This window comes from Plodia interpunctella, chromosome 3, assembly GCF_027563975.2.
Source record: "Plodia interpunctella isolate USDA-ARS_2022_Savannah chromosome 3, ilPloInte3.2, whole genome shotgun sequence".
Lineage (NCBI taxonomy): Eukaryota > Metazoa > Arthropoda > Insecta > Lepidoptera > Pyralidae > Plodia > Plodia interpunctella.
Genome location: NC_071296.1, coordinates 10,766,684 through 10,792,356, shown reverse-complemented (window position 1 = coordinate 10,792,356; position 25,673 = coordinate 10,766,684). Strand labels below are relative to the sequence as shown.

General features: G+C 36.7%; 4 protein-coding genes across 10 annotated transcripts in view; 2 read left to right on the top strand and 2 right to left on the bottom strand.

Moving 5' to 3' along the window:
• Positions 1 to 583: 583 nt before the first annotated feature.
• Positions 584 to 4,179, bottom strand: LOC128683656 (uncharacterized). Of its 4 annotated transcripts, none has more exons than XM_053769502.2 (2): positions 3,773 to 4,179; positions 584 to 3,299 (listed from the first exon to the last, which is right to left on the bottom strand). In XM_053769502.2, the coding sequence occupies exon 2, from the start codon at positions 3,292 to 3,294 to the stop codon at positions 1,420 to 1,422; it is 1,875 nt and encodes a 624-aa protein (XP_053625477.1). In that variant the 5' UTR covers positions 3,295 to 3,299; positions 3,773 to 4,179; the 3' UTR covers positions 584 to 1,419. The 4 variants fall into 4 exon arrangements, with proteins under 4 accessions (XP_053625477.1, XP_053625479.1, XP_053625478.1 ...); XM_053769504.2 differs by lacking the exon at positions 3,773 to 4,179 and adding an exon at positions 3,592 to 3,723; XM_053769503.2 differs by lacking the exon at positions 3,773 to 4,179 and adding an exon at positions 3,517 to 3,609.
• LOC128683661 (probable cytosolic Fe-S cluster assembly factor GL21135) overlaps positions 691 to 25,673 on the top strand; it is a 132,364-nt gene continuing 107,381 nt past the window's right edge. Inside the window, exon 1 of the mRNA XM_053769515.1 lies at positions 691 to 702. The gene's annotated coding sequence lies outside the window, so the exon portion shown is untranslated. The remainder of the gene's footprint in view (positions 703 to 25,673) is intronic.
• Positions 4,427 to 7,615, top strand: LOC128683664 (uncharacterized protein). Of its 3 annotated transcripts, none has more exons than XM_053769525.2 (7): positions 4,427 to 4,793; positions 4,867 to 5,028; positions 5,294 to 5,455; positions 5,848 to 6,132; positions 6,228 to 6,365; positions 7,023 to 7,150; positions 7,362 to 7,615. In XM_053769525.2, the coding sequence occupies exons 1-6, from the start codon at positions 4,687 to 4,689 to the stop codon at positions 7,105 to 7,107; spliced, it is 939 nt and encodes a 312-aa protein (XP_053625500.1). In that variant the 5' UTR covers positions 4,427 to 4,686; the 3' UTR covers positions 7,108 to 7,150; positions 7,362 to 7,615. The 3 variants fall into 3 exon arrangements, with proteins under 3 accessions (XP_053625500.1, XP_053625498.1, XP_053625499.1); XM_053769523.2 differs by having other exon boundaries at positions 4,428 to 4,793; positions 6,964 to 7,150; XM_053769524.2 differs by having other exon boundaries at positions 4,429 to 4,624; positions 6,964 to 7,150.
• Marf (Mitochondrial assembly regulatory factor) lies at positions 7,607 to 23,057 on the bottom strand. 2 transcript variants are annotated; one of them, XM_053769497.1, is made up of 16 exons: positions 22,858 to 23,057; positions 22,612 to 22,650; positions 21,902 to 22,213; positions 20,858 to 20,984; positions 20,006 to 20,168; positions 18,977 to 19,207; positions 18,562 to 18,669; positions 17,824 to 17,974; positions 17,107 to 17,270; positions 16,231 to 16,383; positions 15,662 to 15,869; positions 14,848 to 15,080; positions 13,826 to 13,993; positions 12,725 to 12,921; positions 11,810 to 12,015; positions 7,607 to 11,369 (listed from the first exon to the last, which is right to left on the bottom strand). In XM_053769497.1, the coding sequence occupies exons 3-15, from the start codon at positions 22,104 to 22,106 to the stop codon at positions 11,814 to 11,816; spliced, it is 2,310 nt and encodes a 769-aa protein (XP_053625472.1). In that variant the 5' UTR covers positions 22,107 to 22,213; positions 22,612 to 22,650; positions 22,858 to 23,057; the 3' UTR covers positions 7,607 to 11,369; positions 11,810 to 11,813. The 2 variants fall into 2 exon arrangements, with proteins under 2 accessions (XP_053625472.1, XP_053625471.1); XM_053769496.1 differs by lacking the exon at positions 22,612 to 22,650.

Below are 25,673 nucleotides of genomic sequence, written 5' to 3'. Positions count from 1 at the left end.
GACGACTGCGTAAACCAGCCTAAGTTTCTTTCGAGGATCTGAGTTTTCATATCAGGTGTTCAGCACTTTAAAATGTCTCAGAAAGTGGCAACTGGGCATGCCAAAGACCGTGCGAAGTGGAGACGAAAAAGTAGGAGAGCGGACCACGAACAGAAGAGATCATCTGAACAACTTTCCCTATCGCTGTCACTGTTTAGGCACATATCACATCCGGCGGGGTGGGCATGACTTAAGTTTTTCATGTTTACGAAGTTTTTATCATAGTCTCTGTATAATTTTATCTCTAGGCGGAATTTCTACTTATTTGGATCAGTGGGACCGGTATTCGCATGTCCATTCGGAGCTGTGACACCGCTGAGTCAACGTAAAAATCCTTACATTTTTCAATATTCGGCTGTGATATTATAACCGTCCGCCTGCCTGACGTTAGCGCTCCTCGGGAATTTTTCCCGCTTTATTCGGTTGCAGTGGGTGCATGGGTAAACAAAAATACCTCGTGAATCCACTGATGGGTGGACGGGTTGCGGCTCATTGTTGCCTATCAACTGTCAATTCGTCTGAACTATGAATGATTTAAAAAATGTTAAGTATATAATATTTATTTATCTATGAAGTATGTATGTAGCTACATAATGCGACATATTATAAAATATGATGACTAAAGCTCTTAAAAATAACAATCTTGTCATAGTATTTACATGTAAATAAATCTGTAAACAATATTTTAATATGTACTTAAGTAATTAAAAATAAATAGTATATGTATCTAATTACAAAACATGATTTTTGAAACCAAAACTAGAGTATTCCTAAAAAATACCTGTACTTACTATAAAATATAATGTTTCTGTTGTATATCGTTAAATGTTTTAGCGCAGATTTAAATTCAAGAAAAAATTGCACATATTTTTTAAAAATTTAGGTAAATAAATAAACCCGTTAAGAATAATTTGTTGCCACTAAATAGTTCTAGTATTTGTTAGCGCTTATAAAACCAACTCTGCCTAACAATAATAACAAAGTATTATTTAACAATAACTGGCACTAATACATATTTTTGTTAATTGAGATTTTCCTGGTGCGAGTTTGACAACAGGATTTTGAGTATTGAGTATTCCGATATACATGCATATTCTGTTATCGAGAGATGTCTAAAACAACAAAGAATAGTTACTATCGTATCTTTCAAACTATTAATAATGTACCTTTTTATAACAAAGGGCTTATTTCTACTATTCTTCTCAATTGAACCAGTTGAGTTGATCAGACTACACAATAACTTTGTACTGTGTTATTAAACTAACTCACTCATTAAACTCTTTCGGCGTTTATCTGTTTTTTGGTCTTTTACTCATGTAAGTTAAATGAAGTCCTCAATGGATCTGCTCCACACGCCGTGGAACAATAGGAAGTATGCTGCTATTTATTAACTGCCATGACCATATTGTGTTGCCCGGAGCAGTTTATAAATTCAAAACTTTGTGGTTCCGGTATCATATTCATATTTGCACAACTTGTAGAAGGGCCCGACAAGTCCATATATTCAAGGCTGTTTTCATCATCAGAATTATTCACATTACTGGCATTTTCCAAATTCCAGTTATATGATATGAAGGCCAATTTAGCCGACCTATCACTTGTAAGTCTGTTCCTTTTTTTTTGTAAGTTGTTTCCATATTTACAGGTAGATTTCTCCATTGCATTCGATGTACAAGGTGCGGTTAATATTCGGCAAGCTACTTTGCTCAACTTTGATGAACCACATATCCCCTTCCACCAAACCACTGGACTCATAGATTTAACATCCCACACAAAACTTTTCCCCCACATTACGCCTTCTTTCGATTTATAATTTGCCAAGTTTGGCATAACGTCAATACCCAAATGTTTAGACATCTCATTAATATATTCAAATGCTATCATTTCCTCCGATTCATTCAATTCGCGACCCACGGCCTTTGGGTCTAACAAATGTGCCGCTAAGTGGATTGGTTTTAAGCACATGAATATTTTGTGATCAACTGCAGTGATAATAATTTCTCGATCCTGATGACTCAAAATACTGATCTCTGGTAAAATTAAATTAAATTTGGATCGGAGATCTTTCATCATCATGAAAATATTCACCATGTTACACTCGTTTGACTGTAACTTCGCAACCACCTCTGAGATTGGTCTCATAATCTTTATTAATTGTTTGGTCATTTCCCAGAAATTATTATCTAGCAATGCTGCTTTAGTTTCCAATGGGAGGATTCTGATAACGCTGTCATCGTTAGCGAGGCATTGAAGTGCAACTTTTGTATTATCTAAACTTTTTATACAAGCGTAATGGCTGCTCCATCTAGTTTTATCTGGAAGTTTTAATGCTTCTCCAGCATTTCGTTCCTTTACCAGTCTGTCAAGTACAGAAGTTAATATTTGACTTCGTTTGATTGTCTTTACAACGTCAATGGCCATATCAATAAACCTTTTGAGAGAAACAAGTTGCATCACATCTTGGCATAAAAGATTTAATGTGTGAGCAGCACAATTTAAAGGGGTAATATGGGGATGAATTTCTTTAACCAGTTGAAAAGCTTGTTGAATATTTGGAGAGTTATCACCTATTAGCACTACAAACTTTCTTGAATCATATTGTGCCATTACTTTCAGTATTTCATCTTTCAAAAACTGGCCATTGTGTCTGTTTTCCCCTATGTTTATACTTTTGATGAATACTGGTTCAGGTTTACAAATAATGAAGTTGATAATTCCAGCATTATTAACATCAGTCCAACCGTCAAGCTTGAGATGAATATAGTTGAGAGATCTTATTTCATTTTCTATGCTTTCACACATGTTCCTGTATATTTCTTCTAAATGTGTTGTTGACAATTGTTTTCTATTTGGTAGTTTGTATGATGGTTGCAGTCTAGAGAACAGTTGTTGCCAAAGAGGATGTTCAACTATGGACAGAGGTGAGCCAGTAACATATATCGCTTTTGCCAATAGTGTGTGAATTTCATGTTTTTGTTCATTAGTTAGCAAATCATCAGAAAGTGGTGTAAGTTGTACTGGCATTAATGAATTTAGATTCATTAAAACATTATCATTAGGCGGGGCTACTTTATATTTCTTGTGTGTAATTTCTATTTTAACAGTTTCAGGACGTTTTGCACATCTGTATAGATGTTTTGTCATTTTCACAGTATGTGCTGTTTTAAACTTGTGCTCACAGTATATACAAACAGCACCCTTACCCCCCGGATCCCTGTAGTGCTTCCATAATTCTTTGTTTCGAGGCCTCACCATGTTTTCTGTAAAACAAATACTTAACAATTAGACATGTTTATCACTTTGGTAAGATAGAAAAGATGGAAGAGGCTGCATTGCAAAAGAACACAATAACGAAACTTTATAAACACTTTAATCTTGTAAAAATGTATTAAATAAAGCACTTTTGATCACAGTTATCATATTATTTATCTTGGATATTAATGTGAGTGAGCATTCGGATAGGTATGTAAATCATACCGCAATACAGGTCTGAATAACTTTTAGTACTTATGTATTATTATTATATTATTTGAACACTACACATTGTCTTACGTTTTTTCGTTCTTTAGTAAATTTATCGGGCTGAAAATGGACCTTTATAATGTCCCGACCGGACGCTCGCCCATCTCAATAGCAATGGGTACCTAACAAACAAGCGTCATTCGGTAACTTCTCCGTAATATATTTTGCCAAATTTCAGCCAAATCGCTTGAGTAAGTAGAACCTTACTAACCATATGCTTTCTTCCTTTATTAATGGAGGTTTTTATTTAAAATACACAATACACACAGGGTATTTCTTTAGTAAGCGTCTTTCAATAACAAAATGGCTGGCTGGGCTGGCTGATTGACATGAAGAACGAGACGAGCTGTGTGGTGTTTTAGTTTAGTTGTCTATGATTATGATTTCAGTAGAACTACCATCATTAACTAAATACCTGCCACTAGTTGCTTAGAGCATTTAAATTAGATACACAGAACATTACTTGAATCTGTGACTAGATAATATAAAATGCAACAATCATAAAAAAAATATTGTGATTTAAAATACATGCAGTGTTCTGCGCTAGACTTTCTTGCACTTCGCACCATTTCTTCATCATCTCTGAAATCATTTTCGCCTATGAAAGTTAATATGTAATGGTAGAAGGTTTGTTTGCATGACAGTGGTAGGTACCATAATAAAAATACCATACGAAAAACAAGATCCAAGATAATGAAAACATGTCCAGCCTGAAAGGGTCCAGGTCCAATCCAACCCATTCAGATTATAACGGTTAACGGTACCGAGTTTGGTTGGACTGCTCCATGCCCGCCCAGTAATACAACAAAAAGAACAAAAATGACAGACATAGTGCATGTGTCACTGTCAAAAAGAGAAAAAAAAACAGCTGATCAGTCATAAAATATAAAAATGCCATCGCCGTCAAATCAAAATAACATTGTACAACAATACGATACGATAAATTAATTTACTCTTTGTCGATAGTACTTATTATACATACAATTTTACGATACCATTTACCTTGTAATAGTCTGTGTATCCAACAAAATTTAATGATCTCAATCGAAAATACGTAACAAATGTTGAGTGACTTGTGAGAGTATTGTTTTTGTAGTGTGTTTTTCATTTCGTTGATTCATAATTATGTCTTCTTATTTTGATTACTTTTTCAAAAATATCGATAGTACAAACAGTGGACATTTTATAAGCGGGACTTGTTATTCCATGTGTCCTCACGACGAAGCGAAATTGTGTGTTAAATACCTAAAATGTAATATTATATTTGTATGAGTTGAGAATGTAACATTTTTTTTACGTCTCCAGGCGAGAAAAAGAAAGAATGGTGCATCTATTGGAGGTGTTAGGTCCAGTGAAAAAGTTGGTCAAATGTTACAGCAGGTCTGCTGCAGACTCCAATGTGGCAATCCCTTATTTATTGCGACCATACAACGTGTTGAAAGCTACTGTAGGTTATTTATTACTAGAGTAAGTATATTTATGTAGAATTAATATAATTAGATGCCTAATAAGTGTTGACATTAAGTCACACTAAGCAGTACATCCTTTTATTAAATCAATTAGTACCCTCTCCTTTATAAAGTAATTGAAGCCAATACAAAACTAAAAGTAGTTAACAATACAGTTCTGAAATATTATATTAAAAGTTTACTCAAACCCAGAACCATGACACTAAATCTAACACCAAATTCCATTCATTTATAGGTACCTAAAAGAGTGTTCCTGTTCACAGAGTAACAAAACGTAGTGATGTGTCAACATGTGTTGTCTACGACTTCATCAATGACAGGCTGAGGGCTGTTCGCCAAGACATGACTATCCAGAGGCTGCCCCCTGAGCAGTGCATCAACTTATTAGAGCCTATGATCCGATTCTATGTTTATTATGGTTATAAGTAAGTTTAAACTGAAGGCGCTGGATGTAGTTTGTATCCAATTGGAAAATCTGCTGTATATCCAGTAATGGTCATCTTACAATCTTATTCCTCATGGCTGAGTCATGGTCATTAACTGAAATGAGACACAATTTCCTTAGCTTATTGAGACACAATTATTGGATTTGCTATTGTTTTCTCAATTTCACATGCTAGCTCATAAATCATTGACTGTGAGGGTGCACATTTTTTCCTGCACTGGAAGTAAATAGTGGTTTATTGATGATCATTACCACACATGATTGAATGTGAACCTGTGACGATGTGGTTCACTCACAGGCAGTTGTCTAAACCATTGAACCAACACTGTTTCATATATCATCTGTTATATCTGTACCAATTTTATATTCTAGATTATGTGAACATCCTATTCATGATTTTGATCCAGTTCTCAATAAAAAATACCTATTAGAGTGTATAAAGTGGTTCCTGAGTTGTTATGACAGTGTGCAAGCTTCAGAAAACAATGACAATATGAATGAAATCACCAACTGTCTCGGTGGCATGGATTTACAAAACGCAAATGGAATAAGTCCTATCTGTGACAGAGTTCTAGTGGAAAGCTTGTACATATTGTGCAATTTGGATGATGTTCATCCATTATTACGATATTTAAATCTGCCAAAAGATATAAAAAGGTAAATAGAAAAAAATATTAATAATAAAAATTAAAAAGTCATCTGTGCATGGCCAATTCTGTTAGTGTTTTTATCAAATCTTTTTTTTTTTTCAGCATTCCCATAGTACAGCTGTCCTATAAAATAGCTATAGCACATTTAAAAGGCAATTTTATAAGACTTTGTAGACTAATGGAAAGACTGTGCCCTCTGACATATTGTGCCTTTTTCATTTACTTGCCAGTAATCCAAAGGTATTTTATAAACATATTAAGTTATTATTTTTTAGTCCTATCGGGATAAAAAGAACCCTATGTGGTATTCGTTATATTCTAACCATGTACCAAATTTCATAACAATCCATCCAGTACATTTTGCATGAAAGAGTAACAAACATACATCCTCAAAAACTTTCGCTTTTATAATATTAGTAGGATTCAGCTTTAAGTTCTTTATCAAAATGTAAATAAATAATAAGTATATACATTATTTCACAGCTAAACTACCAAATCAATTTTGATGAAATTTTGTATGCTTTTCATATATGCTGTCTATTTTTTAAATTTTTACACCCAGCGACCAAAAATGGAAATTTGTATGACAAACGATACATTTTGCCGCGGCTGGCGCTGAAAGAAAGAAGAATATTTGGTACATAATGACAATTAAAACTAAGTTGACAATACAATCCGGAATTAAAGCATGCACCAAAGTGGCCCCCACTCACACTCGCTGGCGGAAACAGCTAGTATTTTTTTTTAATAACAAAATTATTAGTAAGGGGAAGCAATATTTTTTCCCAAATTAATGACACTTGACTTGCAATGTTAAAAATAAACTACAAACTATCAGACAATCCCTGCGAGTCCTGAGCGTGGGGTACAACAGCAAACAGCTGTCACTGCCCACAGACACCGTCAGCAGATGGCTGTGGCTGCCCCCCGCTGCTGCGCGCGAGTTGTGCGCGCACTACGGGCTCAAGGCGGGAGAGGATAGCGTGCATTTCCTTAAGAGCAACTTCAATTGTGATGTTGCTGTTGTAAGTATGACAGCACACTTCTATTAATATTGGTAGGGACACCCCTCGGCGATGCGGTGGGGTCATTCGAGTGGATTTGTTAAAATCTGCTAAAGCTCCTGTTTAAGACTAAAAAGAATATATAATCTCCGAGTTACTCAAAAAATATTCCTTCAGTATTTTTATAGTTGTGTCTAGTTGCCATTGATAATTTAATATATTATTGTTTCAGCATCAGCCAATAAAGCACCTTTTGCATGACAAGAAATTAAATTTGAGTGTGGAGCATATTTTTACGTACAGCACAAATGAATAAATCATATTTTTGATGTTAAGAGAGACTGATTGGAGAGAATTTTAATGGGAATGTGGAGTATAATTTTACGTACAGTAATAATAAATAAATCTTGATTATGGAAGACTGCCGATTGGAAAGAATTTTACTTTGATGACCAAATATATAAATAAAACACCAAATACTATAAAGGAATCCTTTATTTTTATTTACATAAGAAAATTCTCCTAATTATGCAATACCTAATTACAACGGACAACAAAATCTATCTAATATCAAACGGTTGCATGGCTCCCGACTCCCACGAGTCAAATTCATTGCTGCATTTTAAAATATCCCATCACTGTTGTGACCTTACTGTTAAATTAATTCCAACAATGTTTTATACAATATACATAACAATATGTAAAAAGCTGTTAACACGGGGGCGCAAATTCATGAGCTTCAATAAATATAATGAAATGTATACTATGTATTTTTTAATAACAAATCTAATTCTATCAAGATGAACGCAAACAGACCCTTTGCAAATAATACTGGGACACGCAACCAGTTCAAATAATCTCTTATAAAAATCCATCGCTTGTACAAACCATAATAAAGTAATAAAAAGAGTTATCACACCATGGCTGCTCCTACATTTTATTGGTATGAGATTTAAAATGTGTAAAACTAAATGCGATTTTCTAATTTCGATTCTTTACACGAGTTTTGAAAACATGATTACTATGTGATACGTAAAAAAAGTGTGAGAAAGTGAATATTTTAGTTATTAAAAATAAAAAAAATGTTTACTATTTTTAGATCGTCACATCGAAACCATGCGCCGGGGTGGGTGGCTTTTCGCAAGTTATCGCATTGGATTTGCGCGGCTTGGACGAATCCACACAGCATAATGTCTAACATTATTTGTTCAACTTTATTGGCAACCACTTTTTAAAGTAACATTACGAAAGAGATTATTGTATGAAGAATTTGATGACTGGAATATCACTTTTGCATAGTTAAAAATACACTTGAAAATTAAAGTGTGTGAAAAACCCATAAAGTAGCTATCCGCGACCGCGTTTACGATACGAGTGAACGGGTTTGACGCATATGTACTTCGCTAAATATGCACTTGACGATTCTTTTCGAAGTAGGTTAAAAGTTCCCTGCCCACCTGATGGTAAGTGGTCACCCGCAGCCTATAGACGCCTGCAACACCAGGGGTGTCACACACGCGTTACATTTTGTGAAGTGAACAATATGCATCAAACCAGAGTGGACAGAAACAAAGCAATCCGTGAATATAGAAGTATAGAATAGAGATCGGATATTCGGATGCATATTAAGTTTTTGTCTATTATATAAAAGGCACTGTAATTTTTTATCATGAAACAAAAGCAACTTTAACTGTTAACAAAGTTGAGGTTATAAATTATAATCCATTCCATACCCAAAATCCAATTTCATACCCAAAAAACACGTATAATATGTATTCGAATATCCCATCTGTTATCACAGATCGTGGTAAGAAACAGACAACACTGCTTCGTAATAAATTACAGCAAATGGTAACTAATCAGTAGGAATATTGCCGAGGGCATTATTTTTTTAAATAAAAAGCGCGTCCAGCAAAATAAAACACGACAAATAAGTATATTTTTATGTAATATACGATCTATTAAGCTATCCCAACGGTAAGTATTCGTAGAGAGAGAAACTCTGCTAGTTTGATGCAATGGTGATTATCGTTTCTCCCGTTCACTAGTTGAGTGAGGTCTTGGGTGACATTTAAATAAAGGCCGCGAACAACACAAGACGTTCACATTTGCTTTGGACACGGACCTTTCTCTACACCAGCGCCTCTAACGACTATTAACATTCTATTAATAAGACCCCTATTAATATTCATCTGTACTGTGATTTATCTCGTCCGCCAACTATTTGGTTTTTGTTGCAATAAAATCAACATAACCTATAAAATGTCGTCTAGATTTTCGTGTGTAGAGACAGATAGCATGACCAGCTGTCATCACGATTACTACGTCATTTCGTAACAACCAACAAGCGTTTACAGCCATCGACAACGTAAGAGCACATACAATAACGATTTCATCACTAATAGGTATAATCATTTTACATATACATGCTCATGTCTATAATCCCGACGGGGTAGACACGATATCCCAGTATTCGTTCGTTCCTCGCTCAATACGCCCGTTTTAGCACCGGGACGCGAGCCGGGAAGGTAAACGTAAAAAAACCACGAGAACCTAAGTTTAGTATACACTGGACGATATCAGTTGCGCAAAATTCTCTAGTGGTATGCGCGGAAATCCGAAAAATTATCTTGCGGCGATAACATTCCCTTTGTAACTAAAAAACATATTTTTGTAGTAAAGTCTATCGCTAACATAAAATCTTTTATCATAAAGTTCATTACAAAACTATGTATTGACATAAAATCTTTTATCATAAAGTTCATTACAAAACTATGTATTGCGGAACTTGGCATAATACCAGACAATTCATGTTGCGTACGAGAGCAAATTTAAAACACAAGGTTGACACAGGTCTGAAATTAAAATGTCCCTTGATAGATTTTGAAAGGAGACAGCTGCATTGATCATGCGAGACGCAAATACTCATTTGAAATGGAGTTTTTGATTGTAAAATTGCGCTCTATAGCCTGTACGTTATATGCACACACCATGCGTATTCCCAAAATCGATACCTAAAGTCGTCTAGTGTATACTAAGCTCAAACAATTTCTTAAACTTTACGCTTTGAACACATAACTACATACATATAAGGTTCACGATAACATATATGTAGTTACAATCAAAACAATATCATTAGACGTCAAATTCAACAATTTATCCACGCGTGATTTGATCCAACATTGGTAAAAGCTGATAATAAATAACTTTAAAACAACAACATATGTAATTTACACAGGTATGTAACCCACTACACAGTGCGACTCGGCTCACCTTCCAACAGTTGTCATGTTACAGCAGTGGATTGAAACGTGCAGAAAATAACATTGCACTTAAACAATAATGACGTCACGCGCCGCGATTTCACACAACTTTGCGCTCAGATTGTTATGTACAGTCGCCGGCACATCAAGCCCGTATTATTACACATAACCGCTATAACCGCAGCATGTCAGTGAAGGATTGATATGCTGTTGTCTGTATTTACTAAATTGTTATAATACTGTATTATTTTTTACTATTAAATTTATCAAATTTCATAATAAAATACATAAATACATACATACATATATTAGGACAAATCACACTGATTGAGTGAGCCCCAAAGTAAGTTCGAGACTTGTGTTATGGGATACTAACTCAACGATACTATATTTTATAACATATACATATATAGATAAACATCCAAGACCCGGGCCAATCAGAAAAAGATCATTGTCCATCATGACCCGACCGGGGATCGAACCCGGGACCTCTCGGTTCAAGGGCACTTTACCACTGCGCCATCGAGGTCGTCAAAAAAGTTTTTATGTAATAATTTTAAATAATAGGCATGTAATTACAATGATTAGTAATTATACTTATTACTGTAATAATGCTATTTCATGATGTTTTCAATGTAGATTTAGAAAGGTAATATATTTGCGCACTGTAATCTGATTTGTGCCAAACATTCCAATAATACTGTGGCGTATGATGCCGCCCTAAAATAGATATTCTCCTATGGGTGTTGTACGAGGCGAATAAGGGTTATGCACAGCTTTAACAGCATACAGGTAATAATAATATTCCCAAAGAGGGTTGTCGCCAGACAGAATTTACATTGGGAAATAGATAACTTGTACTTGGACACGAGAGTTTAAATTGCTAGAGCATCGCCGCGCGTGACATGTAACAATAAAATAAATTAACTCGCCTCCTGCTATTTCAATCTACTGCGACCCCTGCTTACACCGACACACTGAAACAAACATACGGACATTTTTCTATGTGCTATCCAAAACGACTGGTACTTTTTTTACAAGCTTTTATTTAGTTTCACTTAAGTCGTTGTATGTCTCAAATCAAACCTTGCAAGTAAAATTTCACCAACTTCCGCTTGACTTACAGGACAATTTATCATTATGATAAGCAATAATGCACTCAGGGTCTTTACTGCACGGACGGACATGTATTTTTCTAATAAGGTTTCTCTTACTACAATAAAAGCTTGGCAAGAAAATGTCATTTTTATAAGAAAAATGTATTTGAAACTACTTAGAACTAGTGTATTGCAGTTTGTCGCTAGATGGCGGTGCTTGATGGGGTTCAGGGGGAAGCAAGAAATAATACATGAGCTTGAACTGCTGCGAACCCTTGGCTCCAACGCTAACAAGGAAAACAAGAAGCAAAAAGCCTCACCCAGCTAGTTGAGCTTGAGGAAGGCCTCGTCGAAGAGCTCGAGCTCGTGCGAGAGGTAGTTGGCCTTGTTGCGCAGCTTCTTGGCGGAGGTGGAGGCCTCGTCCAGCAGAGTGATGGCCTCGCGCACCTCGCACAGCTCGCCGTCCATCTCCGTCGTGGCCTCGTCCACCAGCCGGCACAGCCGCGCGAACATCGTCGATAACTCCCTATAGTGTAGCAGGTACATGATAAGGTCAGACAGAGTTGTTCGCCGCGAACTTTGACCTCGCGTACACAATAAATTTTTATAAAATGGTGAATATTTCAAAAACGACTGAACCGATTTTGATGCCTCACGAACTTAAAAATTCTATTGACATATCCTACATACCTTTTAAATTTCATAAAAATCGAACCAACGGTTCGAAAGTTATCGCGTTACAAACATACATACAAAAAATGTATTTTTGCCCCAAGTAGAATGTTAGACCTCGCTCACTTCGCTCGTTCGGTGAATTAGTAAATATATATAATCTAGACAAAATAGATATATTTCGAATCATTATGATCATATGATCATAGACTAACAATGCAGCTGGATCTAAATACAAAGATTTAAAGTTGGTTGGAAAGTCCAAACAAATTCAATTCCATCATAAAAAACTAAAATTTTGTAACAATTTTTATTAAGAAGTCATCACCATAAACGTAATATTTAATGTAATTGACGAATAAACATAGTTTTTGTAGCGAACATATTACCAAGTTGTGACGTCACTTGTACGTGTCATTTAATGCAGCGTTTGGACGAGTCCAAAAATGTGTGATTTTATTATTGTCATAATTATATTTGAAAGCATTATATTTACCGAATAGTCATCAAAACAAAAAATTGTCAACTAGCCCATTGTTGGTTCAAGACTGAAGTAGACTCACTGTTGCACTTGATGGCTGCAATTAGCCGAGGTGAGGTCGACGATGAGCCGCAGCTTCTTGCTGGCGTGCGCCACGTACTGCCTCTTGAAGACCCGCTGCTGCGCCTTGGCGGTCCACGTCAGCCGCTCGTACGCGTACAGCGCCGCGTACAGCGCCCCCGTCACGGCCACGATGCGCCACCCCACTGTTTTTAGTAGCTGGAAAGGATATATACTTCTAGTTTTGTACAAGTAACTTTAATTTTGTTAATTGTTTATAATTGTTTTGATCACTACCTTTTAATGCCCGAAACACTGATTTTTCTTCCAAACTCAGGCGCACTTTGTTTTATTTTATTTTAAATCTTTATTTAGAACTTTTGATATAACTTTTATTTCAATAACATGAATATTATATTATTATTATTATTATCTCCTCATGGCTGAAAGAGTTACTCACACACAACCAGTCTCTTGACACTATTAATGGAGTGGTTTGCCATTGCCTTCTCCATTTCACACACAAGTTAATAATAATCAACCAGTGTGCAGGTTTCCTCACGATGGTTTCCTTCACCGGAAGCAAGTGGTGGACGATGAAAACTACTATACATGAGTCAGATTGATACACAAACTCATGTGGCACGAGTAAGATTCGAATATGGGATCATTCGATTAACAGGCGGACGTCTTAACCATCCAACCACAACCATCTCTTCAAATGGGTTTTTTGCTGGATGTTTAATCGATTTTTATATTGTGTGTGAGTTAAAAAATAATCAATGTTAAACAGAAAAACGTAATGCAAATTGCATATGGAAGTTGAATTTTGAGGAAACAATGTGCAGACGTGATTTCGACCTAAACTCATCTGAATTTTATCATAAAAAATAATTTCAAAAATGTTGTTTATTAATTCCCCAGTGTTTGAGCGTCACAGCTCAGGGTCCGCTGTCTCCACTCCGCACAGTCGTCATAGCAAGAACCGAGCGACAATGTTGTCTGGTTACACTATCTTTCACCCGCGCGTTTTCCCGATAACATAGCATTTATCCGGAAATAAATATATATGGACAAATCACACAGATTGAGCTAGCCCCAAAGTTCGAGACTTGTGTCCTACCAGCCCGGACAGCAGGAGGCCGCCCATGGTGCCCTGCGAGGTGAGGGCGCCCAGCAAGAACCGGGACACCACGCTCCACTCCTCGGCGCTGAGCGGGCCCAGTCCGGCCACGTTGTTGCGGGACACCTCCATGCGAGGTGCTGGCAAGTTGCTCACCGTTGGCGGGATCTGCAAAAAACAATAGTGGGTGTTTCTCGGAGAAGACAAAGACAAGATTTAGTTTTACTATATGACTAAAATATTTAATCTGTACTGTGGTAATGTAAATTTAATTAATATTCATTTATTTGGAAATGATTAGTTCAAGACAAGATTTAGTTTTACTATCTGACTAAAATATTTAATCTGTACTGTGGTAATGTAAATTTAATTAATATTCATTTATTTGGAAATGATTAGTTCCTTGGGAAAATTTGACGGATTGTAATGACAGCGCGGCCGCAGCGGACGGAACCCAGAACCGCCCTAGTACAGTTTATAATACGATTCATACGACGGCCTACTTTGGAGCTATGAATTTTTATCAAAGCTGCAAACTTTATTTAACTTACAATATGACGTGAAAAAGTGCCTATAAAAGTCCAATGATTATTACATTATGAATAAACGCTTTGACTTTGCCTAGTTACAAGCGAAACAAGACGGGCAGGGTTGTCACAAAATATACAAAACGGGGAGAACAAGGCGGGGAGATGTTCAAAATTTGACTATAGAAACTGAGTAGGTCAGTCGGCTGGGGCAATAAGCTATTTCACAGTTCAACATCATAAAAAATTAAATATAGAAGTATTTAAAAATCTTTTGCAGTGACAAGGATCAGACAATGTACAAACATTGAAACAGCTAGGCAGTTGTATATGCGAATATGCGATAAAGTAAATATGCCCACAGCTTTCTTTGTACGACCCAATGCTGTTACCTATCCTGTAACCTGTTAGATAATTCTTTTCATATTAAGACCACCTAGTGTACTTTTACAAATTGTATATTATGCTAATGAAGTTTACAGAAATAAATAGTACCTGAGTGTAAGTGGGGGGGTTTTTGAGAGCAATCTTATTGGTGTTCTTGCCCTGGAAGCGCTGTATGAGCGCGGTGATGCCGTACGAGAAGCGGAATGAGAGGTCCTCGGTGAAGTCCGCGCAGAGGTTGTCGCAGTTGAGCCGGTACAGCACCTCGAACGGCTGCTGGTGAGGGATGATGCAGCTGGCGGCGGCTGCCCGCTTGTGTTGCGGGAGGATGTTGTACATGCGGTCTGCAAATCGGTATGATACCATTACTTCACGCAATCAAATCCGTATGACATAAGAGACTGGCCCTAGGTTTTGGCAGCAACAAACTACTAAATTTCCATCTTCTGATTATAAATTGAAGCGCTGGTGGTGTAATGGTTAAGACGCCCGCCTGTGGATCGAATGGTCCCAGGTTCGAATCCTACTCGTGCCACATGAGTTTGTATATCAATCTGACTCATGTATAGTAGTTTTCATCGACCACCACTTGCTTCCGGTGAAGGAAAACATCGTGAGGAAACCTGCACACTGGTTGATTATTATTAACTTGTGTGTGAAATGGAGAAGGCAATGGCAAACCACTCCATTACTAATGCCAAGAAAGTTGTTGTGTGTGTTTCATTCCACGTAATGACCACGACCCTCAGCCATGAGGAATACGACTATGAAGAGAGAAGATTATAAATTAATAAGATCATGTTATGTACATTAGTTTTGGACATTGACTTAATCATTTTATTATTAATGATCAGGTGTGTGGTGCACTTTTGTAAGTTTGTGTACTTAATAAAGAAAACAAATAGAAAAACAAAAAACAACAAACCAGCCATTTCCTTCTGAGCCTCATCCATTTCGTGTCCAATATCTGAAGATAGCCTCTTCTTTAATCGTGATCCTAAACCTGATTCCACGTGACGGTGTAAAGCTCGTTTGTATTGTTCCAAAGCGCCGCGGTCCGATTTGAAGGGCGCTTCGTATTCGTCTACTAGCGCCGAGAGCCGGCGAATCTCTTGGCTTAGTGTTAAAGATACCTGGAAATGTTGCACTATATTATTATATCGTCCAGATAAAGTTGACTTATAAAATTTATTTTTTTGTTTTAGATTAATCGACAATGTTAAAGATTATTACGCATTCGCAAAGTCGAAATCAGTCTCACATAACATAAAATACACATTTTTTTTTTACAAAACATCATAATCGGAATCGTCAGATTTCTTATTACGAATTGGTGAAATGCCATTGTTAAATCGAGAATGTAAATATTGTAAGCACAGCAGCAGCAGCAGCAGGCTATAAAGAGGTTTACGAATATTTTTAGTCTGTTTTGCGGAAAAATAAATACGTGATTAACTAAATTACAAAGACGCGATACTGTATCTGTTTCCTCACCTTGTGTTCCACGCTCTCGACCATCCGGTTGATTTTGTCCTTCATCTGCCTCGTGATGGTGGTGAGCTGTTCCTCTATAGTCGTCAGCTGCTCGTGCAGTATACGCTGTTTCTCTACCTTCGATGTTTTTAGATCCGTTGCTGTGTTGTAAACCTGTTGGCACAAATATAATATGGAATAAGACCGTCGTATTTCCGACTACATCTATATTCCAGACTATAACCATACTACATCTATACTATTATTATAAAGAGGTAAGTGTTTGTGAGTTAGTATGTTTGAGGCGGGTAATTTCCGAAACTACAGAACCAATTTCAAAGTCTTTCACCATTAGAAAGTTACATTATCCAAGATTGCTATAGGCTATATTTTATCCCAATATTCCCACGGGAGCGAAGCTCCGGGCAAAATCTAGTTAGTAATATAATAAATGCGAAAGTCTATTTGTCGAGTTTAATATAGTTTGTATTTTTATTCTCAAATTTCTACCCTCAAAAGTCAAAATTAGGGGGGAAGTTTGTATGAAAAACGTATCATATACATTTTTTGTTTTGCTATGGAGACAGTTGAAGCTCTGATTATCTCCACATAGTGATGACATAGATTACTTTTTATTTATTTATGTTTATTGCACATATTTAAAGAGGATTTTATTTTTGCCTACTACAGCTACTTTATTTATAAATTGTTTTACATAAGAACATTTTGTTCACTTGAAATGTATTAAGACTTTATGTACACCAAATGAAAGCAATGTCCGGTAAAAACTGACTACAATATCAACCGTGCGAAGTGGAGACGAAAAAGTAGGACAGCGAATCCTGAGTTCCGACGCTCACATGAGAGAGAGAGAGAGACAGAATAAATAAGCTGTACCTGTTCTAGCGCGGCCATGACCTCGGCGGCGATGTTCTTGCCGCGGCGCGAGTGCTGCGCGAACTTGGTGCGCACGGCCGACTGGCTGATGCACTCCTCGAACTTGCGCTCGAAGTCCACGAACTCGAAGTACCGCACCTGGTGCCCGTCCGCCAGTGTCGGCGCTGGGGACCACCAATAAATACATTCTTTTTAAAATAAATCATATTTAATAATTTTACCATCCGCTTATTGACTACCTCGGTGGCGCAGGGGTTAAAGTGCTTGCCTCTAAACCGAGAGGGGTTCGATTCCCGGTCGGGTCATGATGGAAAATGATCTTTTTCTGATTAACCGAGTTTTCATGCTCGTAAAATTTTATGCCGGCTGCTATAAATAAATGCATACTAATACAAACTATGCAATGGTCATGCGTTTATCCGAGTTCGCGATTAGATTTTTTGTTCTAGGGCATAAAGTAAAATCTCTGTCTAAGAAATTCTTGTAAATTCTCGTGCTAAAGTAAAATGTTCGAGAGTAAAAAAATAAAATCTTCGCATAAACTCAACGTGTGGCCAGGAACTCACAAATATAAATGCTTATAAAATTATTGTTCATATTCTCGCAATCGAGGTGATGAGTAAAAAAATTGTTCGATTTCCGATCTCGACGTATGATGAAAGATTTGTGTTTTGACCACCGGACTAGATATGTTTGTTAGTCGAGCTGTGTACTCACAGGAGACGGGCTTCTCCCGCTCGCGCATGCGCGTGAGCAGCGCCTCCTTGGCGGAGATGAAGAAGATGCGCTCCTCAGCCTCGCGCGCGGAGCACACGCGCAGCTCCCGCGACAGGAAGTCCACGCAGCGCGTCGCGTGCTGGCTGCGCACCTGCCGAACGGTTCACACTAAATATCTTACTTTTATTTTAAAGTATTTTTTTTAAAATACCTTGTTTAATTAGGATGAATCCCATGAAATTTCAACAATTATATTTGCGTGAAAAAAATACAAAAATTACTTTTGCAAATCAATATTTTTTTTCGAAATTCCACCATGACAGCTTCTGAGCGGAAGTAAGTAAAGTTAAACGTAATCTCTCCGAGCGGAAGTTAATTTAGTTTCCAAAAGTTACAGCCCTGGATTTAACTCCCAGCGCGTCACATGGACCTCCCAACGCCCTTTCTCCCCCCACGTTCACACGAATGCGCTGCGTGGAAGCGATGAAATTAAGACTGTATGAACCAAGTGAATAGGTCGACTGTGCTAATATTGTAAATGTCAAAGATGATTTGTTCCTTTGTGTTTGTTTGACGTCAAAACGAAGCATTGGATTTAGGTTAATTTTTGGCGTTAAATTGTAGAGAACTGGAGTTCCCACTCTTCTACTTCTTATAGATTACTTCTTCTTACGACATCAACGGGAGGATACGGCGTGGTCGTATTCTAGGGCGGAGCCACACGCCTCTAACAATTACCTGATCTAAATACTCGGGTTCAGAAGCCGAAGCGTCCCATCGATTATTCAGGATAAATATATTCGGTTGCGATATCTTCGTCGATACTTTGTGAAAGAAGTTTTTTTCCTGAAAACAAACGTAAAGAACAAAATTAGCATTATATAGTGGAATTAAATTGCATAGCAACACTACAGACCACAAATTTCTATAAACGCGACAGACAAGTCATAAACAAGACATAGACAAGTCATAAATAATAAAAATAAAATAATTTCTTTCAGACATTTGAGGTCCTAAGAAGTCATAAGGTCATGTATCAGCAAGACTACGTTAATTGAAAAGTGAGCTTTAAATTAAATAAGTTGCTAATAGGTTGGGCGTGACGGCCACCCCTGTCTGTCCACCCGCACAACAATAGTGTGTTTACACTCACAGTGACCATGAGAGTGGACTCAGCATTGGCGACGAGCACGAAGACGTCGGCGTCCAGACAGTACTGGTCGATCCACTCGTCCAGGTTGGGCGTGACGTCCACCCCGGGGCTGTCCACCAGCACGACGTCATCCCGCAGCAGCGCACACAGCTCCCGAGGCCAGTACACGTGCACCAGCGAACACTCTTGAAGGCGCGACGCACATAACGCGTGACCCAGCTGGCTCACCGACTGTGGCATAAATAATACAAATCAAATTATTTTACATATTATTAACTAGCGGTCCGTTCCAGCTTCGCTCGGGTAAAAACTCAATAAATTATACCTAATCCTTCCTCAGGAACCACACTATCTATTGGTGAAAACCGTATGAAAATCCATGCAGTAGTTTATTAGTTTATCAGGAATAGACAGAAAGAGGCGGCAGAGGAATTTGTTTTATAATATGTAAGGATTTTGCTCTGGCCTTTTAGGTTATTTTTTAATACAGTGACTCATTGTGTTAATATAATAGTCAAAACAATTTTATCTTTATTTCCGCAAATTTCCCAGCATCACATAGTCGAAGATACTCCACAAGATTTGAATGAAGGTATTCAATATGATTAATTCAACTTGAATTGAAGGTATTCAAAAATTATACATTTTACATACATTAATGGGATAAGTCCGTCGTCCGTCGCTATTTGTGTTTTTTTTTTGTTTCTTATGTAGCATAAGATTAACAAATATAAGTTATATCAAACAAATTTTTTTGTATTATTGTCGATGTCGCAGTGCTTCGCGCGCTCAGCTGTTTTATCTCATATTTTATCTGAAGATAATATTTTATCAAAGACATAACATTAGGGCAGTAAGGTTTTACAAAAGTATATATATGTAGATTTGATTCGTCCCCACCAATATAGGGTTACTATTTAACCCCAGATAACCGGTCGAAATTATCACAGAATGAAAGTAACGGTCACCAATCTGATGCTTACGCTGGCTGGCTATTTTGTATTTGTGAGTTATAATAGTGGCATTTACCTGTACATTGAGCTTCTCCTCAGAGCCGTCGGTTCTCAGGAAGGCCTCGTCGGTGTCGGAGCCCTCGACCTGCAGGAAGCAGTTGGTCGTGTGCCCGATGCCCGACGGCAATATCTTGTCGTGCAGCATCGCGTTTATCACTGTGCTTTTGCCGTTGCTTGTCCTAATAGACCAAATATTTATTTCTATAAATAAACGGATTATTCTATAAATTCCCTTATATACTCGTCAAGCACAGGGGCAACTGATTATAAAAGATTTGACTGATTATAAAATATTCCAAATTACTTTAATCGATCCCTAATGCATTCATTGAAAAAGTCTGCCAGGATTTCAACAAGGTTTAATCTGCAGATTATTTCTAATTAATTGTTATATTACTGATAAAAAATTATTCATAAATTTATATTTAAAAAATGGTAAGCCCTTCTGGCATAATAGGGACCAACACTGTTTCGAGTTTCTTTCGGAATTTCTTCTCAGCAGTGGTCGTACCGAAATGCTAGTAGTTTGTAGCTTTGGTAAACATAATTTAATTTAGAATATGACGTGAAGAAGTGCCTGTGAAGGCCTAATTTCTGAATAAATGATTTGACTTTGATTTAAAGAAGATTTGATTTTGAAATAGAAGTCAATAAACTGTCTATAAGTCACCTGCCAATAATACGAAGGGGATTATACGACAAAAAGCCTGATAATTCCCTGTGCATAAGAACCACATTTGTCAATTGACTTCAATAAGTGATGTCGATCCTAAGTGCAATGAGGAATTTTGAATTTGAGCTCATAACTCTGGTGATGTGGATTGTTTAAAAGAGATAGACGATTGAAACAAAATCTATTAATCCTGACCTGCCAAAAAAGGCGACTTTCATGTGGTCCCGCTTGAGCACCTCGCGTATCGCCTGCACTTTGCTGACGTAGGCCTCCACAGTGGCGACATCTTGCGGCGACGCGATGCCTTTCTCGCCGGACACCGCTGTAAACAAGGCAAACTATAACAATTTGTGATGAACTCTCAACAAACTAAATATTTAAATGCATAAATACTGCTGACCTCAATTCTATTATGGATGAAAACAAATACAAATATTATGTAACAAACAAAAATGATATGACTTGGAGTCTTGAACAAGTAAATTTCAAAGATCAAAAATTTATATCTACATTTTTTATTTGCTCGCTTGGAATTTGAACTCTTCCATTTCATCAAGTTTATTTATAACATTAGTGATGAATGTCGTTGAAACCAGGTTAAATTAGAGCAGGGTCAAACACAATTAGTGGTACATACCATAGTATGTACTATGGACTTCTGTTGTGTGGGTAATGTAATTTTTATAACCATATTTCAACTAATCAAACAAAACAATTTAATAATTTGTACATCTAAAACTACAAGAAAATTACTTTAGTAGCCCTTCAATTAATTTCAGACAGTTACATATGAATGATCAACATGATTCAATGACACACATACAGCATTCAACCATATCATTTATCTTATCTGATAGTATTGATCTTAGGAATAAACAATATTAAGTTATTGATTATTCTCTACAGTCTTAATTAAACACATGAAGTTTCCTAAACAGACTTTGTAACATTCTCTGTAATTCATCATCATTTTTTATTGTATCATGTACTGTTTTGGAGAAAATAAACACATTTTTTACTTTAAAAAAATGCATATTTTAACCGTTTTTAATAAAATAGTTAAAACATACTACAAGCTAAAGTTGTCTCTTTCTGTCAATGGCAAGAATAGAGTGTGATAGTAACAAAACATATTTTAGCTAATGAATAAAGGGATAAATATTGAATCCCGATTTTTAGTTACCAACTTACAATAATTATGCTTCATAATTATTTTAAAAATAAATAAAACAGTCTTACCATGCATGTAAGTGACAGCATCCTTGACATAGTCATCAATTTCCACAAATATGTCATTGATCTTTTTCTTGGCTCTCACAAATATCTGTAGCGGGGAGTCCACGTTTGACATGTTCACGCGGATGTTTCCATTGTTGAGTGTTGCAACGTTGTGGGGCCCGTCGCCAGCCATCATTGATATAGTGCGATTAACATATGCAGCCATACGGGAAGGAAAGATGCACGGTTGTCGTTAGCTGAACCTTATGCCGGACAATGCCAACAATATAGTAAAAGTACCACTTCTACAGTTCAAACACAACATGCAGGGTACTGCAACAAAACATAACAGGCATAAACAAGTGCGGCCAAAATACACCATAATGTGCAGCAATGTGAAAGCTGTATCTGCATAATTAACATAATTCAACTACATTTCATTACACATGGGTAATTTCCAAGTAAAAACTGTAGTAAATAGCCTATTTTTGGCTCAGACAACCTTATACTCTCACGATTTATTATATTCAAGGTACTGCAGTGAGACAGCTAAACATCACTTTGATACCAGCTATTAATGTATGGAATAAAACCAAGAGGTTATGTTTGTGACTAGATTTGTTTCTGTGAAGGAAATAAAAGAATACAGGAACGCAATATAGAAATAAAAAAATATGTTGGAAAAGCAGAAGTACACATAAAGCAATCTACACAAAATGTAAAAAATGCACCTTATCATCTCGTTGCATCATCGCAATCAATGCACATCCCTGCAGCACGAGCCGCGTGTAAATTGGTATACACATTAGACGTATTCAGGTATAAATAGATAGGAAATAGCAGGATAAAATACAGTAAGACGTAAAACAACTGACAGCCGCTAAATATAAAGTCAAAAATATTTGCTTGCAATGTTTAAAATCACCATATTCTCCATAATTTTGGGGATTTTACGTATTTGTTTAAATTTGGCTTACCTGAGTTTTATAGAATCATTTTCAACATTTTAACTATTTGTATGTAATTTATTTTAGGCAGAAATTACCAATAATTTTTTTCATAATTTTTCTGCCCTGTTTTCAATTTTCTCTCATAGTTTTTTTAAATTTTTGTTTTTTAATTACATGATAGGATTTTGTGATTGGTTTTTACGAAAAATTGTTAATTATGTCCAATCACATGCGCATATAGAAATGATCATTGAAATTGGTTGGTTGGCAATAATATTGGGTTGCCATAATTAAACCACAGATGAAACAAAAATCTTTATTTTCTATTCGATTTTTATATCGATGTAAAATTTTAAATAAACAATCTCATAATCATGGGATTTGATTGCACCGAATCCTTACATATTATAAAACTAAGCCCTCTGCGTCTATCTGTCTGTTCGAGAGAAATTCAAAAATTACTACACGGTTTTTCGTGCAGTTTTCCCCAATCTTAAGATAGTGTTATTTCTGGGGAAGGTTTAGGTGTATAATTCATTACGTTTTTACCCGATCGGGACAAGCCGCTAATGAAATATAAAATAATGCGATAATTAACAACGACAACCGATATCGATCAATCCTCTTGAACGAACTCGTTCAATAAAATCAAGTTTGTTCGTCGTTATAAATAATAGCAGCGTTTTACCTACCAATAAAACGCTTATTAATTTACTTACCTTATTCGAAGCTTATTTAATTTGAGATAGGCATTTCCCTTCCCGCCTTATATTTCTATTTCTTTCTACCCCATATTGCCCCCTATTTCCACCCCCACCACCTGGCAGTGGGGATTGTCCGTTGTTGGACAGTTCCCCATTTCAATAGTCATTGAGTCGAAAATATACCAGGCAGAGTTTCATCATAAGCTTCGAATAAGGTAAGTAAATTAATAAGCGTTTTATTGGTAGGTAAAACGCTGCTATTAATTTGACTTGACCGTTATTCGAAGCTTATTTAATTTGAGACTTGTTTGTTATCGCCTGGTGGTGGTGAATAATAAAAGACGCCTAATGTGATTATGTATGTAAATGAGTATTCATTTCAAGTGAGGCTAAAATAAAACGTTCTGATGTAATGATACATGGGTATTTATATTATGAAAAAATAAATAATAATTTCATAACCAACTTGAAATTATATTAAGCAAATAGCCATCTATAACAATAAATCAAATAACAATATATCCATTGCTTATGAATATACCCACATTAAATACATTTTCTAATCAGCTACACTAAAAAGTGCAGTTACAGAAGGGGTGACTGATGCAGGCATAACTTCTCGTCTATAAAATTTACAAAAAGTGTTACTTGATCGCCAATTTCCTCTTGACAATACATCTTGTAACGGGTAATTGTCCAACCAATTTTTCGAAGCTACAGCTGATCGTATGCTTCCTGGAGTAGCTGTTATGCCTGAATCTTTCATTATGGTTTTAACCCAACCCCCTATGATAGTTCGAGAAGCTGGTTTTGGCTTGCCTTTAGTATTTACAAACAATGTATTACATTTGCTGGACTTTCTAATGTCGTTCAGTAAATCAATTGTATGTTTTATCCAAAATACAGGATCCAGGTTACGACTTCCTGGATTTGTACTTAACCTCCAGCCTGATTGCCTATAATCTACGGAATCTGTCTTAGATCCGAATATTGGCCAAAAAACAACTGAATCTTCAAAGAGGTTACAATGATTTGGATCTACGCTAAGTAAGGTTAAATCATGAACCCTTCTGCCTGAACATAACAACAAAAGGACAGCGGTATGACGTTGGGTCTGAAAAATGTTAGTTACATCTATGTTATAATTTTCTATATAAGAGGCTAAAACATCTATGTTCCAAATTGGTGGTTTTTGATGGCACGGTTTTTGTAATGATATAGATTTCAAAACTTGTTTAACCACAGGATGTGAACTCAAAGTCCCTGAACATTCTACATTGCATAGAGTGGAAATTGCAGATTTATGTACTAAAATAGTGTTGTATGATAATTTATGTTGCAAATGTAACTCAGCTAAGTATTTAGCAAGGTCATTGCCATTAGGGCTATACGGGTCAATTCCCTGGTCTCTGGCCCACACTAACCATTTTTTCCAGGCGCAATCATATATTTTTCGAGTTGATGGTCTCCAAGATTTTTGGAGAAGACTGATTTGTTCATTACTCCAATCTTTTAAATTATTTACCCACCCCCACATTTCCACACTTCCAGTGTCATATGGTCCACATTCGGAGGTGGGAGGCCTGTCGTTACGTCTATTAGGGCTTCTTCTAGATTCAGAAGTGTAAACGGAGGGGCTAAAGCTCGTGCTTTCACATCTGCTCTCCAGAAAACTCGTTCCCATCGGGGAACCACTAGTAGGTAAATCCCCTGGCACTGGTTCAAATGACTTAATACCCTGGGAATGAGAAAAGGTGGGGGGAATACCCACGCCAGAGGATAATTCCAAAGCTGTGAGAATGCGTCGTGAAACAATGCTTGACGATCGTTCATGTCTAGGGAGACATAATTGATTACTACATGTGCGCGACTGGACGCAAATAGATCGATTAGGGGAATTCCCCATTTCTTGAATATTTTCTGAGTACTGTTGGGAAGGAGATGCCATTCTGGAGTTTGTCTCAACCTCGACAGATGATCGGCATGTCCATTGTACATCCCTGGGATGTGATGTATTTTTAGGTGTATTTGATATTCTTTGAGAATCTGATATATCCGGTAAGTCAGATTTAACAGAGGAGTCGATCTGGTACCTCCTTCGTGACGGAGATATGCTATTACGGTTCTGTTGTCGCACTG

Bases quoted from the DNA above. Each gene is read 5' to 3' on its own strand.
- LOC128683664 (XM_053769523.2), top strand. From the start codon at position 4,687: ATGTCTTCTTATTTTGATTACTTTTTCAAAAATATCGATAGTACAAAC. The intron at 4,794-4,866 runs GTGTGTTAAATA...TTACGTCTCCAG, and splicing joins CCTCACGACGAAGCGAAATT to GCGAGAAAAAGAAAGAATGG. The intron at 6,366-6,963 runs GTATTTTATAAA...ACAAACTATCAG, and splicing joins TACTTGCCAGTAATCCAAAG to ACAATCCCTGCGAGTCCTGA.
- LOC128683656 (XM_053769502.2), bottom strand. From the start codon at position 3,294: ATGGTGAGGCCTCGAAACAAAGAATTATGGAAGCACTACAGGGATCCG.
- Marf (XM_053769497.1), bottom strand. From the start codon at position 22,106: ATGGCTGCATATGTTAATCGCACTATATCAATGATGGCTGGCGACGGG. The intron at 20,985-21,901 runs GTAAGACTGTTT...CCTTGTTTACAG, and splicing joins TGCTGTCACTTACATGCATG to CGGTGTCCGGCGAGAAAGGC. The intron at 19,208-20,005 runs GTAAATGCCACT...TTTATGCCACAG, and splicing joins AGGAGAAGCTCAATGTACAG to TCGGTGAGCCAGCTGGGTCA.